This window comes from Thalassophryne amazonica, chromosome 11, assembly GCF_902500255.1.
Source record: "Thalassophryne amazonica chromosome 11, fThaAma1.1, whole genome shotgun sequence".
Classification (NCBI taxonomy): domain Eukaryota; kingdom Metazoa; phylum Chordata; class Actinopteri; order Batrachoidiformes; family Batrachoididae; genus Thalassophryne; species Thalassophryne amazonica.
Genome location: NC_047113.1, coordinates 57402302 through 57416426, shown reverse-complemented (window position 1 = coordinate 57416426; position 14125 = coordinate 57402302). Strand labels below are relative to the sequence as shown.

The 14125-nt window shown below is 40.7% G+C and overlaps 1 protein-coding gene across 2 annotated transcripts in view; it reads left to right on the top strand.

Annotated features, from left to right (window-relative positions):
* Positions 1 to 14125, top strand: part of diaph2 (diaphanous-related formin 2) — a 1163737-nt gene that overhangs the window by 795931 nt on the left and 353681 nt on the right. For both annotated transcript variants that reach the window (XM_034181862.1, XM_034181863.1), the window contains one exon: positions 3961 to 4090. In XM_034181862.1, coding sequence (XP_034037753.1) covers positions 3961 to 4090 — 130 coding nt within the window. The remainder of the gene's footprint in view (positions 1 to 3960; positions 4091 to 14125) is intronic.

Genomic DNA, 14125 nt, shown 5'->3' with positions numbered 1-14125 from the left:
TCATGGGCACTGTAGTATGGCGGCTGCCCTATAGGTCACACTGGTCGTGATAACCAATCAGAGAACAGAACATTGGACGCATATTCCTCACCTCACCCAGACAATGATTGTGAAACAGTGTGTGAAGCAGATGAACACAGTGCTTGCTGTTATTCCGGGAGGGCTAACAAAACAGCTTCAACCCTTGGATATCAGTGTGAGCAGAGAGCTGCGTGGGAGCACTGGGTGAGCGATGGCGGAGGATTAGCATCTACACTTAGAAGGAGCTGGTGTCGACACCACGGGGAGGTCATGAGCTGCGCAGGTAGGTGCTGCACGAACATCGGCAGCTGACACCTGATATGTACTATGGTCCACAGCGGGTACTATGTTAAAAAAGAACTATTCAGCGATGGTGCGGGTTATGGTTCAGCTCGCAATGTGGTCTGCAAAATACAAACATATCCGTAGCTAAAATGCAGCTCACGAGAGGGCACTCAAGCCTTGTGTGACTGTTCCTGCAACTTCTGACTACCATAGAAAAATAAAAATTTCAACATTACTGATAACTTAACAAGACAACGGAGAAGGCTCGAAAAAATGCCACCAAAAAGAAAATCATACTCTGCAGATTACAAGTTACGACTAGTGAAATATGCATCTGAAAACGGTAGCCGTCACAATATTATCATCTGAACTTTTCATGGTAAGTTAATATAACTGTATGTGCATGCGACTTATTTATGGTTTATTTTTCTTTATAATGGATAAAGTGGCTGGTTCGACTTATACTCCGGTGCAACTTATAGTCCGGAAAATACGGTACTCTAATTCAAAACCATGTCATCACATAAAAATACGCAGGCCACATGTGTGTGCATATATCATGATACGTATCGAGTCTCAGCTGTCCGGTGATACCTATCTTACTCTATCAAGTTTTTAAGAAAGAATATAGAGCCCTAGCTCATTTCTGGCCTGTTTGCTTTATACTGAGCCTCTGGCGATCACAACACGGAGCACATTATTTACTCACATACAAGCTCAGCTTTTATTAACACTCTCAGTTAAATACCTTTGTGAGCCATTCTGTCATCTAGCCTAGGCTAGCTACTTTGAAAGGAATGTGTTTTATTAGTTCTCGGGTTGTTCAGAGCTATTTTACAAAGGATCTGTATTGGCTTCAAAAATCCAGCACTTTTCTGATCTGTTTTTGTTTACTCGGGACTCCAGCCGTCATAAATACCTTATTGTGGGCTTTAAAACACTTCTCCAGCACAACATTACACAGTGAGATCAGAGTGAAGCTCCTGTTAGCTCCTATTTCAGTTCATTTTTCAGGTGCAGTATGTCTCCAAAGTGTGTCTGTAGTTGAAAACTGCATTTAAACTTCACTGTTTCTTTCCCGTTGGAAATAAAATGTCATAATAGATCACAGTGAGGACACCCACTGTGTGGTGTGTGTATGTTTTGTTATATTGTGTGTAGGTGTTTGAGGAAGAGAGACAGCACAGCAGTTATGTGTGAAGATTGCAATGTGTGAATGAGGTAGAGCCAGGTTAGTATCAAGCGTTGCAACAATTACAGCGATAATAAAGTACCAACCACTGCATAGTTATTATGTTTCACTTCTTCCCTGATTTGTTTTGTCACATGGGTAAATCAGGTAATACGTATGTGGCCATTACATCAGAATCAGTTGCACCAAAGTGTTGCAAGAAATTCTATTGTGATGAGTGCCTTGGACAACCGTGAACTTTGAAATGGTTCAGGAACCGGAGATGAACTGGGATGAAATAAATAAGTAATTTACCCATGACAACAGCCTCTGCAATGATATTTCACAACCACTTAAATTATTTCCACATTACCTTTACAACTTATTCACTGAAACATTTTATGCAAAGTAGCCTGAAAATAGCATAAATATGTGCATGATTAACGCAGCAGATACTGGAGTCCACAGTAGAATGTGTTAATTGGATTCTTTATCACAACCAATAACGACCCTTTTGTAGTTTCAAATTCACTTAAAATTATGAATTCACTCCTGTCATATAGAATATTCTGTGTCCACATTTGACAGGCTTATTCCACCTCTGTACTTCACCTATGATTTTATTGTAACTATAACAATGACCAGGTAATTAATATACATATTCATGCATATAACGTTTTATGTAACACATAAAGGAAAGCCACTAATGTGTTGCATTTTGTAGTTTTGTGTATATTGTAGGAATTAATGTAACAAAACAAAAATGAAACCAGTACGGGCACACATAAAAATATCATATTGCAATATAAAATTGCTAATGTAGCTGAATGGATTTTCTAACCAATAAATTCAGAGCATAACCTGTTGTATTTGAATATGATGCAAGCTTTTTTTATTTGTTTGTTTGGTTTCCAGTTCCGAATTCCTGATTCATGATTCTTACCTGTGTTGGGAAAGTGTAGGAACACGGACCCACAACAGGGGGCGCAAATGAACGGACAATGGAATAGGTCAAATAACAACACTTTACTGTTGCGAACGTGCACAACAAACACAACAAATTACAACAATGGACAAAGTTCAATTCACAAAGGTGTCGTGTGGGCAGGCTCGAAGATAGGAGACGCCTCTCCAAAGTAGAACCGGAACCACACGGTTTCCTCCGCCACAGGACCCCGGGAATACTGGAGCCGCCAAGTTCCGAACTCCCAGGTGGCCACTGCCTCCGCGTGTCGGACCTGGTACTGCTGGCGAGGAACAAGAACACAATTAACGTGGGCGCGTTTGCACCCAGCAACCTGTACGGCAGGGAAGCTACCTCCACCTCTCGTTGGAGAAAAAAGTCTGCAATCACTCACAAAAATCACAAAGGTTACTGTCAAGCAGTCAGCTGAGATTATTACCTTCCAGGTAGAACGATATCTCGGCGATGAGGTGGAGATGCCGTCCTGCTGATATACCCCAGTGATAATTGCCGTCAGCTGTCTCAGGTGATGGGTGACAGCTGTTACCGAGGCTGCTCCTGTGGGGCGGCGGCGCCCTCTGGTGGTGGTGGGCCAGCAGTACCTCCTCTTCAGCGGCCCACACAACAACCTGTGCATTTTTCATTACTTAATATAAACATTATTGAGCAGATTAAATCAGCATTCCGAAGAGGCACTTTTTTGTGGTAATGACAGTTTGGTGTATAACAAACAAATTAAAATTTAAATTCCATGAAATTAAATTGTGATTACTTCAAAGTGAGGAAATGATTGATCCCCATCTAATAAAAGTTAAGTGTGTGTGTGTGTGTGTGTGTGTGTGCGCGCGCGCGTGCACATATATGTGCACATGTGTGGGCATGTCCAATTGCAGGCTGTTTACAGCGCAGATATTATCAGTATGAGTACACAGAGGTGGTTTGTACTAATTAGCTTTCCCAGCATGCCGTTCGAACAGCATGGCAATCACAGTGGGGAACGAATAGGGAACTACTTTCGTATGCACTGATTAGAAGACTGGCTTCTGTGAACGAGCACAGGCGCTTGTGCAAATGTACATGCTTGAAAAACATAGTGCTTTTATTCAACCTTTCGAGCCCCTTAATTTTATATTATTTTCCTGTCATTAGTTTGCCATTGTTTTTGTGTGCAAGAGCATCTGTTTTTTGTCTGGTCATGTGTAATGGCTACAGAAGCCTTGTCGCGTATGATTATGTTGCCCTGATGCACACTTTGTCCACTGAGTACTGGCTGTCACTGGACTATTGGCCATTTCTTCAACATCGTGTGTGTGTGTGTGTGTGTGTTTGTTTGTTATCATCCTTCTAAAGCACTTTGAGGGTCTCCATCAGATGGAAGCACTATAGAACTGCAGTCCATTTACCATCATTATTTATTTATTTTAAATAAGGTGCATAAACCCCTTGAGGACATGTGACACATAAATCAATCAAAATCTAGAATATTATGTTCCATTTTTTTCTTTTTCTTCCCCTTTAGCTCCGAGACACTAAATCCATCAGTCAGAATACAACACTCCTTCATTTTCTGGCTGAAAAGTGTGAAGAAAAGCACCCAGAGATTTTGAAGTTTCCAGAAGAACTGGAGCATGTGGAAAACGCGAGTAAAGGTATGCAGTGCATATCATCACAATAACAATATTCACACATCTTTATATACAGAAATCATAGGTTTTGTGGTGAGCATACTGGATTGGTGTGTAAATGTCTAAAAGTCTTTATAAAAGTCTGTTATAAATGGAAAATGCAAAGTTGTGTTGATTAGGTTATTTAATGACCTAGATACATGTGGGAATGACTTGTAGTTTTTTTTTTTTTTTTTAAATATTAGATTTTCAGCACTCCCTCATTCCCCACGTGTCACTTCACAAACAAACAAAGCATCCAAGAAAATACATTATATAACATTTCTGTTTATTTAAAGATAACAAGAAAGCAAAACAACCTGCAGCATAATTAGGAAAAGAAATAGACTTGAAAATGAAAAATCTATTTATATTCCTCTCTGTATTTCCAGACACTAATCCTGCCCACTTGTACAGATATTTCACATTCTGAAGCAGATACAAAACAATGTCAGTAAATGTGTCACGTTTGGACTTAACTTGCTCTTATCTGTTGCCTTTCTTGATGATACCTAGCTCTGCTGCACAGCGACAGGAATAGCATTTGTCTGACCCCACTGTCAATAAACTATTTCTGCTCTAATTCCATTCTCAGCCATTTGATGCAATCTCTGAGGGCTTATTTACTCCGTTAGTCTTGTAATTGGTTGCTTAATCTAATTCACCTGTTTATGTAGTTAAGTACAACTGCCAGTCATTGTGAAAATATCCTGAATGCTCTTCATGTATACGTGCGTGTGTATAAAAAGAGGTAGATTTTTATGTATATATATATATGTGTTCTGATTTTCTTCACCTTTTGCACAGCCTTGCACATTTGCACAGCCTGGAACTTGGGTCCTGTCAGCTGTTTTAGACTCCTGCGTCTACTGATCACGTGTTTAGGGCTTGTTCTTATGCTGCCATGACCAAAGCCTCTGTGTTGTCCTTTAAGATGGCCTTTTCTGGCCACTGGTAAATCTTCTTGATATCAGCCACTAACTATCTGTCGATGGTTCATCCCAAGGAGGGGCTTGGTCTTCCATGATATCACCTCCTCCCATTCCTTATCACTATCTGTCTTCAACTGTCTGAAGCATTCTTGTTGGAGCTGATCTTGGGAGGCCATCTTTCCGATGTATTCATGGATGCTCCTCGTCCCTTCCTGGATTGTGGCTCTGAAACTCACAAATCCTCGCCCTTCCTTCTTCTGTTGCTCATAGAGCCTCAGGGTATTGGACTTTTGGGTGGACACCTCTGTGCATTGTGAGGGGTTTCCATGTCTTTACATCAGTGGCATTTATCTCCTCCTGTGGTCAGCTTATTATCTCAGCTGGGTATCTGATGACTGGTAGGGTGTATGTATTGATGGCTTGGATCTTATTCCTGCCATTGAGCTGGCTTCTCAGCACGTGTCTTACTTTTTGGAGGTATTTGGTTGTGGCTGACCTTCTTGCATCTTTGTCATGGTTCCCATTGGCTTGTGGGATTCCCAGGTACTTGTAGCTGTCCTGTATGTTCCCTATCCTGCCTTCTGGTAACTCCACCTCCTCAGACGGTTGACCACAGTTATCCAGTCCGAATGACATCCTGATATCCTTACTGTAGATCATGCTGAGGTGGCTCAGTGAGTCAGTTTGTGGCTCACTCTTGCATACAGCATGATGTCATCCATGTACAGGAGGTGGCTGATGGTTACCCCACTCCAGAATTGATATCTATAGTCACTCTTTAGGCGCTTTTCTACTACACAAAAGTAGCACTACTCGGCTCGACTCTACTCAGTTTTTTTTGCTTTTCCATTAGGGTTAGTACCTGGTACCGGGTGCTTTTTTGGTACCTGCTCAGAAGCGGTTCCAAGCGAGCCGAGCCGATACTAAAATGTGACATCAGCAGACTGGTGGCCACTGATTTGTCAGAGAATGTCCTCACTGGACGAGCCATCCGAGACGAGAAAACATTGAAAACATTTTTATTCTGTGAAAAAAAAATAGTACATTTGTACATAAAAGCACACATCAGTGGAATAAAAATTTCTCTAAAAACCATAGTAATATTGATCATATCTGTTTTTGAAAGTGTTTACAGTAGGTGAGCTTACAATGTGGCTGGGTAAACTATTCCAAAGGGCTACTACCCTGTTGCTAAAATAGAATTTTCTAACATTTAATTTTGATCTTTCTACTTGTAACATTTCAGAATGACCTCTAAGGCCAGCATAAACCCTGCCTGTAAAAAATGTTGAACTGTCAACATTTTTAAAATTATTCAGTATTTTAAACATCTCTATAAGATCACCACAAACTCTCCTGTTCTCTAGGGTTGTGATACCAAGCTCATGTAATCTCTGTTCATAAGATAAAATTTCTAAACCTGGTACAATATTTGTACAATCAACAATCAAACCTACTGCAAAGTTTGATTGTTGAAAATCAAACCTGCCATTTTTAAATAGTCACAGCGGTGCAACAGCGACCGTCCTTTACATTTCATTTCACAACGAGTTTTTTTAATCGCACAAAACCACACTGTGGTCCGTGGATGAGTTGTGGACATTTCTGTGTTTGGTGGCGGAGGAGAGAATACAGAGAGGTGGATGAAGCGATCCAAAATGAGAAAATGTCCCAGTCTTTGGCCGCTTACAGGTACCGCTCGACATTACAGCAATGCAGAGAACAGCTGAAAAAGCTTAAAAGTGATTACAGGACCACAGCGGCCGCAGTCCTTAAGGGCTGGAAACAGTTCGACCGCAGGAACGCTGTTTACGGACACCGACCGTCGATCACCGGGAGGCAGGATGACTGCAACTTGGCCACGGCTTTGTTGGAAGCGACGAATGGTAAGTGTTTTTGTGACTTTGTAGTCTGCTTGAAAGCACCGTTTAACGTTACTTATCCCATTGGTGGGAAGCAGACTTTAACAAATGAAGATTTTAAGTCTAAACTTGTGTTAAAGTAAAAGTAAACTTATGTTAAAGTACTTTTAGCAAAAAGTACCAAAATTTATTCAAACTTCACAGTGAAACATAACCGGTGTATAACATGTAGACAAATGATGACAAAGGTGTCCCATTCCGTGGCATGAACCTTTGCAGCGGTGAGTCTGAGAAAACCATCTGAAACACACACACACCACATACATATTTTAATTAGTAAAAAGTAAGTCCCTGCGGCTGCTCCCTTGTTTGCATTCAGGGTCGCCACAGCAAATCCAAGGTGGATGTGCATGTTGAATTGGCACAGGTTTTACGCCGGATGCCCTTCCTGACGCAACTCCACATTACATGGAGGAATGTGGCAGGGATGGGATTTGAACCCGGAACCTTCCGCACTGAAACCAAGTGCATTAACCACTTCGCCACCATTAGTGCTGTCAGGTTATTGAAAAATAATGTAATTGATTACAGGGTTTGTGATTAGTTAATCTAAATTAATCATTTAATTTCAGGTATATTAAAAAAACTCAGATCTATGTGTGTTTGGGAAATTTAATAATCTGGTTAAAAAAAAAAGGATCTGGGTTATTTCTGTTACACATCAAGCAAGTATTAAACAAGCTGTAAATTGATCTTAAATTGGGAGAACTGTCTAACTGTAATTTGGATGGGTTAAATGCAGACAGATTTCATTGTATGTATGTGTACAATGACAATAAAAGGCTATATTATAAAGAATGCCTATAAAACAGAATTGTGGGAGTTTGGAGGCTGATTCTTTCTGCACAATATGACTCCTTTAATAATTATCTTATATTAATTAGAGTTCATATTTAAATTTGCCCATTGAACATTAAAATCTGGATGAAAAACAAATCAAATGTTTTTAATGGGGTTTAAGCTTGTTCAAGTTCAGTGGTGACATTATTTAACAGTCATAAAAATCAGTCGAACATTTTGTGCATGAACATCAGTAAACGCACAAACTCCTACATTTGAGATTTAACAATAAGTTATCAAAGCAAGTTACTTTGATATAAAAGGTATTGACATCTTACACGTTTATTGCTCTCAGAAACGCGTCTTTATTTAGACCAAGTCACTGACGTCAAAACAAAATGGAGCAAAGTGTGACTGAAGGTGTGATAGGTGCTGTAATTAATTCATCTAAATTAACGCTTTATATTGACAGCTACAATTTTAATACTTAATAGCGACAGGCTGCAGTTATTACTTATTTATGAGCTACTTAGGAAGCTAACGATTAGCTTACCGTCATGCTTTGTCTCTTTTGCAGCTTGTATCTTCTCGTCTTCATATTGTTGTATGAAGTCTTCTGTACTTTTCAAGCACGTTTCATCTTGCTGCCAGCAGCTTTCTCTTAAAAACTCACAGAGCAGTAAACACACGTAGTCTGCCATTGTTTATGTTTATGTCACATTTAAAACAACGTCACTGCAATTTGCTCTGCTGACCCCGCCCACCTTGAGGAGGTACTATTTTGTAGTAGAAAAAGACGCGCCTGGAACCAAACCGAGTAGAGCCGAGTCGAGCCGAGTAGTGCTACTTCTGTGTAGTAGAAAAGTGCCTTTAGTGATGAGTTTGCTAAGGGAGTTGATGCTTATGCAGAAGAGCAGCGGGGACAGTGTATCAACTTGGTATATTCCGCACTTGATGGTGACTTGTGCATTTGGCTTGGAGTTGGCCTTCAGTGATGGCTTCCACAGTCCAATTAAGTTCCTGATGAAGGTTATCAGTGCACTGTTAGCCTTGTATAGCGCCAAGCACTCCAGTACCCATGTGTGAGGCGTTGAGTTATAGGCCTTCTTGTAGTCAATCCAGGCTGTGCCCAGTTTGGTCTGCCTGGTCTTCGAGTCCTGGTATACTGCTTGGTCAACCAGTAGCTGGTGCTTTGACCCTCTGGTATTTTTCCCTCTTGCTTTGATTCAGTATATATCCTTGTGATCTCAAGGTGTCTCCTCCCAAAAGAAAACGTTGGGGGAAAACCCCTCTGAACAATAATGTAGATTTAGAGTTTAAACATTCATTTCTTACTCTACTGTTTGATTTAATGAGGTCTGTAACATCAGCCTTTGTCTGTGGAAACATCATTTACTGTGTGCACATTTGTGAAATTATACTAGAAGTTACTTACTGTGATAAAATGTGTTTCTTTTTTAAGTCTTCCTTTATGAGATAGCAGACTTCATCTGAGAATTCTTGCATGTTCTTTGCTCTTCATCCGAAGCTCCTGGTCACTCCAAAGTTTTTTTTTTTTTTCTTTTTCAGAAATCATAGCTTCATTAGTTGTAGCAGGACCTCATGGATATTATAAGAAAATTATATTTTCAGAAATCTTACTCTTCTTTCCAGGCCACATCCAGAATTACTGTTTACTGTCTGATTAATAATGTATGTCCACCTCACGAATGACTCACTGAAAAAGAAGAACAGTGTCCTGTCTGTAAAATGGTTTTCTCATGGGTTGTAAAGAGTGATATTTAAATCCAAATAGGCTGGAAACTTTAAAATAACCACAACATGCTGGTCTGACTCATAATCTTTGTTGTTTTGCAGTGACTTTACAAGGACCACACATATTTCTGCTTCCCCTCATTGGCAGGTGGTGTTACTGCATTTTTTTTTTTTTTTACCAAAATACAGAGTTTCATAGTCTATACACAGAAACAACTCTGCCAGTTTCAGTTTGATTCACTTTGGAGGGCATTTTTTAACAGCGGTGTTTCACGGTGAGGAAAATGGTGGATGAATGTGGATGATAGCTCAAAACAGATAGACAGTTAGTTGTTTACCTATGAAAATGTAGCAGTGTGGATTAGGTCTCAGACATGAGCTCCATTAGGTGTTGTAGTTACAGACATTTGTTTCATGAAAGAACCAACCACCTTCTAGTACAATAGAAGGACTGATACTCATTCAGGGTACATAAAAGAGTATTTAGTCCAATAGGTCTGTCTGGATGATGCATCAATTTTTAAGGCTGAGTTGGACAGAAGGACACTTTCCTGTAACCCCCATGGCCCAAATTTTTTTGAAACCTCAAGTAACCTTGGTGCATTCCACCAAACCTCTCGCAATCACAGTGCTAAAGCCCCTTTCACACCGGCGCAAATGTAGAGTTGCGTATTGCGGCGTTGTGTTGCGTTTAGCGTATGCTCGAAATGCGCGCATACTTGGCTTTTTTCCTGCATAATCACGTGTCATTGCATTTGTAGATTTGCTTGCACCTGCGTGTGTGTTTGCTTTTAATGTATGCGTACTGTTGTGTGTAGCCCTTGCCGAGCTCCTGCCTATGTTTTTTTTTTGGCATTGTAGAAATGCGCTCTGTTCTCAAAACGGTAAACAGCAAATGGCACTCACGTTTCCAGATGTACAGTGGGACACACTGCTTCTTTGTCAGAGCTGGGAACATCAGATGGCAAAGTTCAGAGTCTTTGCCCCCCCCCCCCAAAAAAAAGAAATAGAAAATATTGCCATTTAAACTCACAAGTAAACTTAAACATTCTGTTTCTTGTTTCAGCATTGAAAGCGAGACAGAGGGAGAGAGAGAGAGAGAGATAGGACTGTCTCTCTCTCGCTGCCTTTTTTTCAAAACCCCGCTGTTTCTGATCACCGAGCGCTGCAGCTGTGTGATCATGTAGTCACACGCACGCACACGGGTTTGATTACAGGCACGTGTCCAGTTCTGATCACGCACACATAGGCACTGTGTATGTGGCTCAACCACACACATGTGCGCTTCACCTTTTTTCCAGCTGATTCACTGTGGTGAATGCATTCATGAATGAATGCATGTGTTTGGATGTGTTATAGCTCACGCGCACGTACACGCGCACAAAAGGACTGTCTCTTACTTAATTAAGCGACTCAAACAAAAAGAAGGTAGCCATTTGTGATCACACTGGGTTTTCTGTTTTTATATGTCACACCTCTGTGGATCAAAGCTGTTCATACAGGAATATCCGCAGCTGCTGAAACTTTTTTCACATTTGATGCTCAAAGTCACGCTTCTGTAAACTGCTGCCTGGTTTGCACAAACCGAGGCAAAGTTTGCTCTGAGAGATCACCACAGATGACACAAAATATTATTACGTTGTGTCGGTCCTCAGCAGCTCCTCAGCAGACTGATCGAGGCTGATCGCACTCTTGCAAAGCTCACCTGCTGCGAACAAATACGCAGAAACACCTCCTCAAACCTTTTGAACTGTCTGACACTGAAAGGGCCAACAGGCTCTTCTCTCTGCACGGGCTAGAGGACAGCAAGCCCTCAGAGCTCATGGACAGAATGCTGCAGCTCCTGAGAGGACACCAGCCGGACGTTTTGTACACCAACTCCCTCCTCAGGTGTGCGTAGTGCTGGCCAACACCATGATCACAGACTGCCGTGCGCTGGTGGAGAAGGCCGTCAAATTTTTCCTGGCTGGCCAGCACCATGGCATGACAGCAGCTGCACTCGACCCATCACACGCAGCGGCAGAAGACCCATACCACACACCAGCACCACCTGCGGAGGAAGCAGCTGCATGTCTCGTTCACAGCAGCGGTCACAAACCAGCTTCTGTTTATGCTACGCAATGTTTGGAGCCATCGACTCAGTTTCTACAGCGTGCAGTTGTGTAGATTTGCAGTTGCTCGGTGTAGCGCAGACTTACATGCAGAAGCGCATATTTGCTTACAAACGGTGTTCTTTCTGCGTCCACTGCTCTATGCAGAAAAAATTAAACATGATTAATTTCTTGCGTACGCCTCGTGTACTGCATACTGCTGTGTTGGGGAGCCAAAACTCAGTGCTGAGCTGCATAGAGCTGCTTAAACTCAGTGTAGAGCTACATAACTCAGCATTGTAGGTACGCCACAATGTGCATCTCTACGTTTGCGCCGGTGTGAAAGGCACTTAAAGCAGCGTGCACATCACATTCAACATGTTAAATTAATTTACAGACACTCGTCCAACAGCTTTACAGCATTCAGGGTCATTGTTTCTCACACTTTCTCAATGTGAATGGGAGTATGATAGTTGTCTAAAGTTGTTCACTCTGTGATGGATTGTATGTCGTTTTCTCAGCAAATGTATGGGGGGAGACGCTCCAGCAGTCAAGACGTGCAGAGGACATCTGGACATATCAGTAATGAAAAGATGAACAATTGAACTTGAGACTCTAACAGTGAAATATCGGTCACAAGTAAACTTCAAGGACCATCGTGACTGAACTGTTTAAAACCATATGAAAACCAGATACAAGCTTTTGATCTATTTTCAGGTCAGCTGGTTAAAGAAAATCAAATAGTGTTGTCTTTGCAGCTTTGTATCTATATTATAAAATTGAAGTGGCCTCTTTGTGCGTGCTTGCATGGGTATGGCTTCAATCACGCAGAAATCGGGGAGAGCTAACATTTGCTATTTGGTATACTTATGTATTTTGGGTCAAGGATGAACACTGTGACAGCGGAAAGTTGATAGGACAAATGTTTTTGGAGAAATGACCAATTTTATCTAACCAGTAAACAGTGGATTTTGTGCTGCAATGCACCATGGACGTTTGGGGTTTGGGGGTTTTAAATGTTGTTATTGTGGTTCAGGCTAGTTTAACAGTGTTGTTAGTGTCATTCATTTATTTTGTTATTGTACTTCAATTGGTTTAGTCAGTTTAGTTAAGTCTCATGTTGCCTTTACCATGAGTGAGTTAAGTTTCATGTTGCCGGTACCATGAGTGAAAACTGTAGTTCGTTTGATGTCTTCCACCATGTCTCTGTTTGTGGGTGTGTCAAATTAAAAGCACCTGCTGTGGCAGAATGTGGAAAAGACAAATTGCATGTGTGCGTGCTTGCGTTTGTTTGTAATTTTGATCACAGACAAACTGGAGAGAGCTGACATTTGCCGTTTGGTATGCTTATGTATTTTGGATCAAGGATGAACGCTGCCAAAATGGAATGTTGATAGGACTAATTTTTTTTTTTTGGAGAAGCTATGAATATTAGCTAACAGTGCTGAGCAATGGATGTTGCTAACTACATTGTGGACTCACATTCCATGCCAGTAGGGGTGGTAAGTCATCATTATAAAAAAAAAGCGTAAGTGCATGTGTGAGTGGTTTGATTTAGTAAGTTCAATGTAAGTACATAATATAATTGTAAATATGTTAAAAGTACATGGATGACCCAAGAAAGTGAAAACACTTATTTGCACTGTGGTCCATTTAAAAATCAAATGACAAAATAGAAGTAAAAAAATAAAATAAAATAATAATACTGTTAATAATACTGATGATAATAATAATAATAATAATAATGGTGTATATATGATAGCAAGAACCTAAACAATTTATAAATGCATTAAGACAGTAAATTAACTTTAAATAATTACATCATTAACAAGAAATAAAAGGGCTGAGTTCCTCTTCTAAAAATTGTTGAGGTATAATGTTTGAACAACATTCTGGTCTCTCACGCCATTCCAAGTCATACAAGCTTTGCTTAATTTATTACTGCCCTTGAAAAATCTCAGCAATTTTATAAATGCTACCCAATCTAGAGCCCGTTAATCCCTACAGACAACACGTTAGTTCTCTCTAACTTACTTGCTTTCAGAGCAGGGCGTTCTTTAGGTTGTACTTGACCTTTGCCTTGATCTCGAGTCTTGCTTTGTTTCGATTATTTAGTCATTTGTGTATTTCCCCTGACATCCTGGTGTAAATGGTAAATGGACTGCATTTATATAGTGCTTTTCCATCTGCATCAGATGCTCAAAGCACTTTACAATAATGCCTCACATTCACCCCAATGTGAGGGTGCTGCCATACAAGGTGCTCACTACACACCGGGAGCAACTAGGGGATTAAGGACCTTGCCCAAGGGCCCTTAGTGATTTTCTGGTCAGGCTGGGATTTGAACCGAGGTTCCTCTGTTCTCAAGCCCAATGCCTTAACCACTAGACCACGCCTCTTTTCACAAAAAATGTCATGAAAAAATGTTTTTCAACTTTTACACCAGTTTCTTGACAGATTTGTCTCCAGATTTCTATTCTAGTGCTTATTTTATAAGATATGATCAGCCATTTTTAAAAGACACATCTGATATGAAAACTC